Below are 13,263 nucleotides of genomic sequence, written 5' to 3'. Positions count from 1 at the left end.
AAGCATCTGTTCTTTGGACACTATGGTCATCCTCTCAGTTTTTGAAGATCCGCTCTTAAGTTAGTTTCTTTTTCAGACACCTCAGGAAGTATTTTTCATGATATGGGCAACCAGGAAGTAACGATTGCCGCCATATATATATAGTACATTCTGTTTCTTTGTGATGTGATTGTTGTCACTATTTTTTTAAATTTAAATTACCACAATTGATAGATATGGAAACATAAAACACGAATATCCTTTTTTCTAATTTATTTGTTTATAGTAATATGCCTATAGAAGAATTGTTTGTTCAATCTATTGATGAACTTGCTAGTCAAATTGAATTAGCACATCAAAATGGGCGTCTTGTATTCGTTTATTTTTCTGGTTCAACTGATATGAACACTGGGGATAGTTGGTCAGAGGATTGTAGTAAATGTAAGTTTTATTTTGAATATATAATGTAAAGATCGTGTCTGTCTTATCTGTCATATGTGTATTTATTTTTCTGTTTAAATGGCCCCCAAATGCCCTGGTACGGCCGAGAGTGGGGAGAGTCCGCTCTCCCTCTCATATGGCCACGCGTATATAGTCTCTGCCAGGGAAGTCCTACTCACTGCCTTCTCGTGGCATTACTGTTGTTTACGAAATTAAGAGGACGAAAAGTGAATGTCCGGTGCCTTAACCGGGTTGGTGGACACGGAAAGTCCACCTAAAGGAGTTGGAAAACCCTGATTCCCAACCAATAGTGCACATGGGCTCCAGTATCTTGAGGGAACAAATGGCGTATGAATCAATGGTTGGTCACCGGCTACCATGTGACTGTATCTCCTCACGATGTTCCACTGCCTTCTGGACCAAACCTGTCGATCAAAGGCTCCGAGTGTGGTCCCCTAAGAAGACCACTTGCTTCGGTTTGCACACTTGGACAGTATCACAGCCCTCATACAAATCAAATAAGATTTGTGTGGCGCATATATATATATTTATATATATCGAATTTTCTTAAAAAAACTCATGAGAAGTTTTGTTGTAGTTGTTCTCTTAAGAAGAACTTTGTTGTTATATAAACATCCTAACTGATAAGTTAGGATGGATAGTGGCCAGCAGTGAAATCCAGTTTCACGCGCGCTTCGTCCTATTTGGGACTCGTCAGCTGGATGTACCTGCATCTCAGAATTGATGTTCACTCTGCGGTCTCGAACCCAGTACCTCTCTCTTCAAACGCCATCGCGTTATCCACTCAGCTACTGAGTCCTGATAGTCACTTGCTTGTGCAATGGGGTGAAGTTTAAATTCACTCAGTATTGTTTGTTTGAATCTTCCCAAATAGGACGAAACGCGCGTCAAACTGGATTCCACTGTTGGCCACTATCCATCTTTGCTTACCATGCTTGTGAATTAAGGCTATATCGAGGCAATACGCACAGTATGCACATATGCCAATTAGTGACTGACCAGTTGCAGTTCTAACACATCAATGGGAAGGTTCAAACTAACAATACTAAGTGAATTATTATTTCTTGATCAATATCATCTGTGATGTAAATAAGTGATTAGTCGAATTTCGGTACATAGTTGTGGTATATTTCGTGTGTTTACTCAAGTTTCTATATGAAGTCACCTCACTGAGGTGAAGTTAACGAGATGAATACTAAAACAGTTAAATCTTATTAGGATGAATTACGTTACAAAAGATTAGCGAATATAACTCGGAAAGAAGGAATGAACTAAAGGAGTAAAATGTGTCAAATAATATTGAACCTCATTACAGTACAAAGCTAAATGTTGAGTAGTTCTATGCCTGTTTGAATGATTCTAAAACATGCTATCCAGCGTCTATAGTCACTAATCTCAGTTATTGCACGCACTTCAATCGGGTAATTTAGATCTACCAACAGCGAATAACTCCATAAAATACTGCTCTCTTTCTAAGGTAGCTGCCTCTAGCTTTCTTCCAATTTTACACCTCAGTCAGCATCGCTATTCAAAATAAGCCACAGCTGGGTACATGCTACACAAAACATAGACACTTCAATCGACGAATACTCACAGTCTCATCAACCGTTTTGTTTTGTTCGCCTATTACCCTGCACCAAACCTCAATGTCATTCAGTCGTTTAGTCCACAGACTCATAAAGACTTTGCTTAAAATGTTGAATTTTTCATCAGTAATAATTGTTTTTTGTTTTTCTTTATTTCCGCATACTTATTATTTACTATTTTATAGGTGAATCTATTATAGAAAGTAAGATTGGAGTTACTAAAGATAATGATTTATTTATAATGATTGAAGTGGGCAACGAAAATGAGTAAGAAATTGTCATTATTTTATCTTAGTTTTTTTCGTTTGAACCTATATTATTCGAAAATGGACACCTGAAACAGAGCTAGCTGCTTCATTCTGATTTTCATAGTTGAAATCATGAGTCTTTTGAGGCTAGACCACTAATGGAAACCTGGAAGCACTGGACGGTCGTTTCGTCGGGCCGTTTCGTCCTATTATGGGACCTCCTCAGCAGTGCGCATCCACGATCCCTCACTCGCGAAGACAATTGGTGAACGGTCGCTCAAAATCGTGGATTGGTTGAAATTAGACATTAACACCGTTGGATGCCGGCTCATTGGTCTATCGGTTAAGGGCTCTGGCTCGAGACTGATAGGTCCTGGGTTCGAATCTCGCGAGTGCGGAATCGTGGATGCGCACTGCTGAGGAGTTCCAAAATAGGACAAAACGGCCGTTCAGTGCTTCCATACTTTCCATGGTGATCTAGCTTCAATTGACCCATGATTTCAACTATGAAAATACTAAATTCTCCACAAAACCCCCTCTGATCATTCTGATTTGACGATTCAGTAGTAGAATACATTTCTTTTGGTGATATTGTGGGTAGATACATGCTTTGAGTTGTACAGTTTTGTCCATTATATCAGGACGGATTCTTCACATCATTCTCGGTTTATTTGAATAGTAGAAAAAAGCTGAACTGACAGTTCTTTGGAAACTATAAAAAATTTCTTGAGGATCATTTACAAATTGCTGTCTTACGGAGAAATTTTTTGCTAGAAATTTTATTTCAGAAACAATGGTTCAATAGTTAGAGTATCCAACTTTAAGGATCAGATAGACAGACAGATGTCATTAACATAGAGGTCTGAAACAGACGTCCGTTGTCCCAGATTTCCATATCACATTAGCATAACAAGATGAAGATAACAAAAGAGATCGACGTAGTAACAATGATGGAAAGAAAAACTGTAAATATTATTTAAAACAACGTGGGAATATATGTATTAGGAATTTCGGGAATTCAAAATCAAGAGGATAAAATGAACAGTGAATGAATCTGTACTGTTGTGGATGATTTTGAAACGTATCACCCAGCCACCGACGATGATCATCGCGCGGACACCAATCAAGTGATATGCATCTACCTACGTGGCTCAGACCAACAGTCAATGACTTTATGGACTTATGCCATTATATGATTTGGTCACCTCTTAACTTCTTCCAACTAACTCAATCGATGAAGATTAACTACTTCACCAATTGATTTTCCACTCTTCCTGAGTACTCCCTGCCTAAACTCAAGATTACTTACTCGATCATCCCACGAAACTCAAGCTATGCCTCGAAGACATCTATGATTAAAACCTTCAGCCTACGCGTTTCCTCTACATTGATCTACCATATTTCACATTAACAAAGTAGAACAAACCGTACTTCTGTGTAGTATACAAGCCATTTGCTGGTAGATGGACATCTCATTTACTCTGCAAGTGATGCAAGTCAGGAAACATTATAAAGTTTTAAATTTACATCAGTGGATGGTGACTCTAAAGGTTAAACACTTACAGGGAGACCTGGAGCCCCTAGGTTCTATCCTTTTTAGTTTCGTTAAATGTGCACTGCTAGAGAGTCCCATACTAGGACAAAAGGACCGTCTGTTAATTCTTGGTTTTCAGTGGTTATTTTACTAGGGATCGTCCGTCATATAAATCGTAAACTGCGAAATATTTCTCATCATGATCTGATATCAACTGAACAACTATTGAGAACTATGAAGTACTCGGGGGTGTCTGTTTCTTCGTAGCCTGTAACTGTCCAGCAATGAGCATCTGTGCCCTTCCCAAAAACTTAACTACCGATACTTTCTGGCCTCGCGGTGCGTTTTGTTTATTAAGACCGCTGAATTGTCATCTAATAGTCCATGCTTCCAACTTGAATCTATTTTACATGGCATAAAACCAATCTTTCATTTTATATAAGATCAACGTTAGTTCGCTTACTATTTTGTGTTGGTATACACTGATTGTACTTCAAACCCACACCAGTTAAACACATTACAAAATAATCATCCTCTCGATTGAAAAGTCAATTGTTGTTACATATGATTTCAAATTATTGTAAGAATCTTACAGGATGTTACACTTGTAAAAGCATAAAGTATCAGTTCTGAAAGCGTTCCTGTGGCTTCAAAGTGGTTTGTAAAAGTCATCATGTAAATTACAGTCGTCAAATATTAATTTCTTGAAAATACAATTCACTCTGCAATACCATCCATTTAGGAATAATTTATATTGGGTTGTTGAGAAACCTTGATCAATTCAAATACATATACATATATATTTTTATAGAGAAATGATAAACTGATTTGTATCTTCAGAAGGGGTTTTTTGTGGGGATTTTAGTAATTTTATAGTTGAAATCATGAGTCAATTGAAGCTAGACTACTATGAAAAACCCGGAAGTACTGGACGGTGACCAGTGGAGTTCAACCAGGTCTGTTGCGAGATAGTAACTCACTGAAGACAATGGTAGACGGTTGCTCAATTTCGTGGATTGGTTGAAGTTAGACATTAACACCGTTTGATGCCGGCTCAATGGTTCACTGGTTAAGCGCTCGCGCGTGAGACTGATATGTCCTGTGTTCGAATCTCGTGAGGTGGGATCATGGATGCGCACTGTTGAGGAGTCCCATACTAGGACGAAACGGCAGTCAAGCAGTGCTTCCAGGTTTTCGATGGTGGTCTAACTTCAATTGACTCATGATTTGTATCTGTTAACTATTCAACATTACTTAGTCTTGGCTGATATTTGCTTAAACTTTATCGTAACTGTAGATAAACTTAAAAAAACTATAAGCACATATTTTTACTTTCCGTATTTTCTTTTTGTGTAAAGGTGGAAGGATTCTAATAACAAATTTCGAATTCATCCGCTTTATCAAGTTAAAGAGTTGCCCACATTACTGTCATTATCATCTGTAAGTGGAATTTGTTTCTTACGGCTGATTGTTTTCTTGTAGTTTTGATGATGATTTACAACAGTTATTTTTTATTCAGAATCAATTTATAGCTACATTTCTATCATATTTTGTTCTTTTTGGCAAAGGGGGGAGGAGAAAGTAAGGTGGTGGCTTTCTCTTCGTAATACACTACTTTCAATTAATGACTTTCATCTCCGAACCCCTTGATACAGCTACTTTCATATGGCTTAGGGCCGAGCTGAAATACCTATACTTAAATGCCAAGGTACACTAGAAATGGAAATTATTTTACATTCTATACGTGAAAAAATCCCAGAAGAAATTAAACTTGATTAGACTACTGGTAAAGTTATAAATATATGATATGATATCATACCCCCCAATAGTTATCCTAACAGAAACAACTGGTTGATGTAACCTCCATGACAATCTTCATCCATCTTTTCATTGACATTTCAGGGAACCACTTGTAAAGTTGAACTGTCTAAAATATTATCGGAGATATGTGAACAGCTGTTGCTTCCATACCAAGGCTTTTTCTTCCTAAACCTCTACAAATGAAACTAGATTAATGGATGATCTTGCCAGTCTGGGAGCGTGATCTGAGGACCGGAAAGTGACTACGTAATCAGATTGGTTACAACATTTTTGTGAATAGCTCTCCATAAACTTTTTAGACCTTATTCCCGGTACCAAAAATCCATATGGTGTAATGAAGAGTGCTGCACTAAGAGTTGACCTTTTAATAACCCTCATCTTTCTGTTATGTAAAGATAAGCATTGATTAAAAATGCACTATTGTACCGCGGTACTATCAGGCTAGCTTAATCATACTGTATCCAAATCTAAAGCAGAATGGATGATCTCTTTTCAGAGATTGTTACTTATCCATCTTTTGTCTATTATAACTGTTTTAATGATCAGTAATGACAGATTATTAGTGTCAGTGTCAACTTTTTTATTGTATTTATACACATAAATAATTGGTACAAGCAAGCACCAGATACATATGCGCCTCACAAATCTCATTCGATTTGTGTGAGGGCTGTGATACTGCTCAGGTGCCCAAACCGAAGCAGGTAGTTTTCTAAGGGGCCACACCCCGATCCTTTGACCTAAAGATCTGATCCACAAGGCAGTGAAGCATCGTGAGGAGATGCAGTCCCATGGTAGCCGTTCACCAACGACTGATTCATACGCCATTTGTTCCCTCAAGATACTGGAGCCCATGTGCCCCATCGGTTTGGAATGAGGGTTTTCCAACTCCCCTAGGTGAACATTCCGTGTCCACCAACCCGGTTAAAGTGCTGGACATTCGCTTTTCGTCCTCTCAATTTCGTAAACAACAATAATGTCACTTTGAGAAGGCAGTGAGTGGGACTTCCCTGGCAGAGGCTATATGCGCGTGGCCACGTGAGAGCATTTGGAGAGGGAGAGCGGACTCTCCCCAGGGCATTTTGGGGGCCAGTGTCAACTTTGTCTTTCAATGATCATGTTATCATCTATTTCATTGACAATATAATAATTGATTTATTGTAATGTTCTCTTTTTTTTCTCGATCTATATAAATTCCAGTTAAATGGACAAACACATATAGTTAATCGTCTTGAAGGTAAATCATGCTTAAATTCAACAAATGTGCAAAATTTACTTGAAGGCAATTGAAATGTTGTTGTTGCTGTTGTTTTATCCAATGAAAAATATTCATTTATCTGTCTTAAACTTGAATTACAACGCCATAATTTCGTGACCTCATATTTATTGAAAAGGAATTATGAAATTCTGCTTTCATCAGATGCATTATTACCACAACCGCCATGTGTATCTATCGACATAGTATTCTGTTGTGTGAATCAAGTCAGTTTACTCTCTTTTTTTTCATTCCGCATTTCTTGTGATTGTATATTTTTGTTCTTGTTTTCGTGTGTGTGTGTGTGTGCGTTATACTTGGTGGTAACGACGTATGTCAACTTGGACCGATGCATATATATATGCCTGGTTCTACGTTGTAACTGACTGACTAACTGACTTGGTGATATTTCTTTTCATACCCTATTTTTTTGTTATTTTTCCGTGTTAAATTATCCCTGAGTTGTTGTTACTATTATTGTTTATTTATTTCTTATTTATCTTTTATTATTATTATTATTATTTGAACTTTGAAGTATCGTTGTTCTACTTCTACTAATATGTTATTTACCGCCAAATATTTATTAATCAATGTTAACAAATAAACTTTAAATGTGCTGAAAAGAATAACTTTTCGAGGTTTTTTTCTTTCAGATGAGTTGTAGCTAATAATGAAATCTAATATGAACGTTTCATTTCACTTGAGACTCCAAATGCCCTGGTACAGCCGAAAGTGGGGAGAGTCCGCTCTCCCTCTCCAAATGCTCTCACGTGGCCACGCGTATATAGCCTCTGCCAGGGAAGTCCCACTCACTGCCTTCTCAAAGTGACATTATTGTTGTTTACGAAATTGAGAGGACGAAAAGCGAATGTCCAGCACTTTAACCGGGTTGGTGGACACGGAATGTTCACCTAGGGGAGTTGGAAAACCCTCATTCCAAACCGATGGGGCACATGGGCTCCAGTATCTTGAGGGAACAAATGGCGTATGAATCAGTCGTTGGTGAACGGCTACCATGGGACTGCATCTCCTCACGATGCTTCACTGCCTTGTGGATCAGATCTTTAGGTCAAAGGCTCGGGGTGTGGCCCCTTAGAAAACCACCTGCTTCGGTTTGGGCACCTGAGCAGTATCACAGCCCTCACACAAATCAAATGAGATTTGTGAGGCGCATATTTATCTGGTGCTTCCTTTTACCAATATTTATGTGTTCAAATAAGTAAATAAATAAAGTATTGGAATGTAAACCTAGCACCTTTCGTTTTAAACTTCAACATATTATCCATTTACCTGTTTAAGTTCAAACAGTCACTAATTTGTTTACTGTTAACCACGGAATTATCCGAACTTTTACTAATAAAGATGTGATTTAATCAGTCAGTTATAAAGAAAACATAAGATTTGAGCACGAATGAATTACTTCAATTTGCCCTGTTTTGCATCAGCAACAATGAAATGAAAGCAAATGAATTGAAATAATAATCAGATTGGCATTGTATATCTTACTTAAATATTTGTCTCGATCAATCCATCTTGTTGTGCTGATGTATAAAATAACTTAGGTCAATGTATGTGCATGATAGGTCCTGTACTGCTTATGACTACTGACTGAAATAATACTATCGATATCACACCTTTCTACCTCCAGTCAGTTTATGACCTTTTACAATAGTTTGAGTTCGCTGATACTCAATATTTTTCTAGCTATAGTCAGTTTTTGTTATGTAAACTCAATCGCCTCTAGAATCAGCAGAGACTTTGTAGAACAACACGCTTTGCACAGCTAACGTGACAGTAGCTTGCAGCACCTTTTATATGCAGCTGGTGTGAGTCCGGTGCATACATTGTGATACTACTTATTGTAGTTATCACATCGCATCCCATCCCATCATCGAGAGGGAAATAGCATACAGGTCTGCCACAACGATGTCTTACTTGCACCATAAATTTGTTTTGTGATTTCACAGAGAAAACTGACCTCTAGATAGAGTGTCTTTTAAAGCTTGATATGTGATAGACACACAAACAAAAATAGGGGTTTGCATAGAATTGTACCAAACAACAATAAAAAAACCCAAAAAAATCCGACTTCGGTAGTTACAAAAAGGACCTTTACATCTATGGATGCAAAAAAAATACTCAAAGATATACTCAACGATGAAAAATAAATACCAGTGCCCTTAGTTTTTTTTGTATCTTTACTCGTAAAATACAGATGATAAACTTCTCTAGAAGAAAAGCGGTACTCTTACGGATCACTTTAACTGAAATAAATTCAAGTAAAGCAATAACAGTAGTCGTGATGCGTAATTAAACGATTAATATTATAAAATATACTCAGAAGAAAAATACTGCTGTCCTGAAAAACATTTTTCGTAAGACCAACTGGAAATTATCTACAGATAGCTCACTGGAAAACACTGTTAATGTTATTACTTGTAATCTTAAATTCTTTCTCGACACTTGTTGTCCCACCGAAACCATTTCTATAAGTTTTGATCGACTTACATTTCCACTTCTAAAACGATTAGGGGGGGGGGGTAAAAGAAAGAATGTAGAAAGAGAAAAGCTTCATTTAATTAGAAAGCTAAATGGTCTAATAAACCTAAAGATTAGAGGTCTGGACTCAGTGTTTACTCAGAAACTCCTATCTTACAAAAACTCCTTACGTGTGTGGAAACTATTTCAAGAACCTTCAGATGAGAGACACATTAGAAACGATAACCGGGTGAACATTTGACTTGAATAAGTCTTTTATATGTCAGTCATCTGATGTCATGCTTCCTATTAACACAGGTTTGAAGGATAGTTGTTTTCCGATTTCCACTGAAACTGATGTCCGAAAATGTCTCCAGTCACTTAACTCGTTCAAGTGTTCAGAACCTCATGAAATCTCAAACCTCCATTTTCAGAAATGTACTGACATTTCTTGTTATCTATTAACAAACATATTTAACAAACCCTTCGCAACTAATCTCAGCGAAAATGTGGAGAGAAATAATAATTCCAATGCTTAAGAAAGTATCTGGCTATAAGAATGTGAAATTTAGAACCATATCAATAACTCCACCTTTTCTCAAAGCAATGGAAAAATTATTGGTAACCCCGCTCCAACTTGCACTAAAAGAGAACATTTATCTTTATCAATTTGCCTACAAGTGCAATATAATATATTATATAAAATATAATGCAAAATTTTAAACATCCATGAATTATCCATATGATTCAAAGTCTATATAACTTTATTGGGAGTAAATATGATTTGTCTAGGGTATGGTTCAGTGATTTGCCGTGTTCACAGTCTTTTTTCTCACAAATAAGTCAATTCTTTGTCCGCCTGTCTAGTCAGTTAGTTAATCTTTTTTTATCGTTGAAAATTGTTCGTCTGAGTGTTAAGTGTTTGAAGTATTAAAGTGGATAGTTTTAGAAGTGACTAAGCCAGATGTCAATATCCTAGGCTTTTGTTTGGTGCGGTATAAATCCGTCTACCCTAGACTTTGACTCATACTGTTACGTAGTGTGAATAAGTCACTCTGCTGTTGGGTCAATCAAAAATAACCACACACTCACTTCTCGATTGTAACTTACCCCTCCACAGCATAACAGAAAGATATTTTGATTGAGTCGTATCTACTACTTCATATGTACGAATCAAGTCATATATACCGGAAGATCAAAGAGAAACGTGCCTAATATGACACCCTAGGACAGTTCGAAAATGGATGAATGCGACTGAACTTCTACAACGGATTATGAGCTACACCACTCAAGATCCACGATTAGTGTGCGGACTATAAAGAAGTATGAGCCTCCCAAGACGACTAATATCAGGAGTCAATAATATAATGGATTGATGTCATAGCTTAGTTTAACATTCTTTAGCTTTCTTTCAACCAGCTTAGACGCTTGTCACTACTGAACCACAAGATGGATTGTGGCTGGGAAAGTTAACTAATATCGTCTGAAGAATACAACAGATGTGAAACCTATATTTTATTCGAAAAGTGGTACGTAAAACCGAGCAGATAAACACGTGTATCTAGAAATGTCTTATTTTCTATAATAAATACAAGTAAACACTAATGCGTGAATTAATTTTAGAAAGTGAGTTACAACTCAGTTCTGAAAATTCTTTCTTCAGTTCAGATAATTTCTCCATTTATCTTCTATACCATGATTTAAAGTGTTTTTCAGATTTAATTTTCTTTTGCAATTGTAATATAGAATACATTAGTGCTTCCGCAGATGGAGGACAACCTAAAATTTTTAAAAGAATAAATAAGAATATTTGTATTATTACTTTCAAGTAAAAGAATGAGTCTGATTCGCCACAATAGTTTAACATTAAGCCTACTATTTGTTACTTAAATTAATCAGACATATGGTAGAGTTTACCTGTCACTCAATAATTTAAACTTACAACAATTTTCTACTACATAGATTTTGCTTAGCTTACAATTTTGGTGCTTTCGATCTCACTGAAAAAGTCTGCAATAAGTTAACATGGGACCACTGAATTATTTAGTTATGGAAATCCTATAACCTGGCACAAAAGTACGTAGCTTCAAGTTGTTACAGTTCATATTGGTACATTGAATCAGGGAATCAACAAGAAAATTACTGGTATTGAAAAAAAGAATACGTCATCTCAACATGACTTCAATCGGAAGCCACAGGTTGATTTCTTCAAACCTTTTAACCTGTGCGGATAACGTGTGTACATCTCATGATAAAGTCAGTGCTTTTACTCAATTAAATGGTTGTCACGCAAAGCAATTATTAGTCGTATAAAACTGATTATTGTTTAAGTACCTAGACATGATACATCCCCATTCGCTTACCAAAAGAAAGGATACAGTGAGCAGTAGCTAACCCTATATTTACGCTTGTGAAGTGGTACCTGAGGGTTTAAGATATGTGTAGATTGTTGGTAGTTATGACGACGGGTCTTGCACATATATAGTCCAGGCACCATGTAATGCTTAAGCTACCCGCAGGCTAATAGATGAAGACGATGCATGTTTGGCGAGGTTGTGAACGTCCACCAATTAGTGACGGGGATATGCTCGATATATTCCACACTACTCCCCAACTTTTAAATAGAATAAGTACCCAGATAGTATTTGTATTCTTCATACAAGTATCGCTCGTAGTCAAGCACACAGACAAGTAATTAATTCAAAAACAGTCTAGTTTTTGCCCTTTTGAATATAGCTTATTTGATAAAATCAGGTCAGATCCTCTAATTTGTAGCTAGCAATTTAAATTTTAAAAAAAACTGGCAGGTCAAACTAAAAACAAAATGAACCTAACAACACACCTGGGACATATATATCAACTGGGATAATGCGATCACAGCCACGTACAACACTATATGAATAATGATAGTAACCACCACCATTTGCACAAGAGCCCATTGAAATAACCCACTTCGGTTGAGTCATTTGGCTGTAAATCCTGTGAAGAGCCGGAGCCATCTTGTTCGTAACAGTTCCAGAGACGATTAAAAGATCAGCTTGACGTGGGCTAGCCCGAAAAACTACCCCATAACGATCCATGTCATAACGAGGCCCAGCGATATGCATCATTTCAACAGCACAGCATGCAAGACCAAAAGTAAGTGGATATATAGAGTTCTACGGAGTGAAACAATAAAAATTGACCCCACTTTTCTGGCCCAGTCTGCTAAATCATCAAGCCGGGTGATAACATAGTCTATTTTCCCTTGTGGTTTTGGAAAAGGACTGTACGGTTTAAATGGGATGGACTCATCAGAACTATCAACTTTCGAAGGTTGACTAGAGTTATAGGAACACATTTCTATCACTAACCTTGGCTCCGAAGATGAAAGTCGCGAGTATGATGAATAAATCAGCCTGTGTAGCCCTTTTTTGCTACTCAAGGACAACATACTGAAGTAACAGTATGATCGAAAGTAGCGGTCCAAAGGCTGAATCTAATATCCAATATTAACTACTCCTTCAGATTCAGTTCTAAAAGAACAGAAAACTGGGTGGTTCGTATAAAGCCCTACAATGTTGATCTTTAAGTTGACAAAAATATTTTTCGGATGTGCTTCAACTACGAGTTGAGTTAATGAGTCCAACTTGCTGATGATTTGATAGTAAGGATACTACAAATATTCTGAGTTTGACAACGACTTAACCGGCAACACTTTCACAGTCGAAGCACGTCAGTCCTGTCAAATCAGAAGTCAGAAATGAAGGAGTTTGAGGATATATTGGTAGAATATCGATACATCGAGAAGTGATCAATCTAGTCTGGCTAGCAATTATTGTAGATATGAGGCACGGCGTATCCACCCGTGATCTGGTGCAGATGCGTGACCAAGCGTCCCAAGCTAGATGGGTCCATCAAAAC

The 13,263-nt window shown here is 37.2% G+C and overlaps 2 protein-coding genes across 2 annotated transcripts; one reads left to right on the top strand and one right to left on the bottom strand.

Annotated features, from left to right (window-relative positions):
• The first annotated feature begins 241 nt into the window (after positions 1-241).
• Positions 242-7,501, top strand: Smp_092500 (hypothetical protein). Its single transcript, XM_018795178.1, has 4 exons — positions 242-420; positions 2,213-2,294; positions 5,168-5,249; positions 6,828-7,501. The coding sequence occupies exons 1-4, from the start codon at positions 270-272 to the stop codon at positions 6,915-6,917; spliced, it is 405 nt and encodes a 134-aa protein (XP_018649516.1). The 5' UTR covers positions 242-269; the 3' UTR covers positions 6,918-7,501.
• A 1,379-nt stretch (positions 7,502-8,880) lies between these two features.
• Smp_092490.1 (putative nadh-plastoquinone oxidoreductase) lies at positions 8,881-12,819 on the bottom strand. Its single transcript, XM_018795177.1, has 5 exons — positions 12,714-12,819; positions 12,551-12,680; positions 12,203-12,518; positions 10,996-11,139; positions 8,881-9,400 (listed from the first exon to the last, which is right to left on the bottom strand). Exons 1-4 carry the CDS (start codon positions 12,791-12,793, stop codon positions 11,042-11,044), a joined length of 624 nt encoding a protein of 207 aa, XP_018649515.1. The 5' UTR covers positions 12,794-12,819; the 3' UTR covers positions 8,881-9,400; positions 10,996-11,041.
• Positions 12,820-13,263: the final 444 nt, after the last annotated feature.

This window comes from Schistosoma mansoni, chromosome 1 (assembly GCF_000237925.1).
Source record: "Schistosoma mansoni strain Puerto Rico chromosome 1, complete genome".
NCBI lineage: Eukaryota > Metazoa > Platyhelminthes > Trematoda > Strigeidida > Schistosomatidae > Schistosoma > Schistosoma mansoni.
This window is presented reverse-complemented; position numbering and strand designations above follow the sequence as displayed.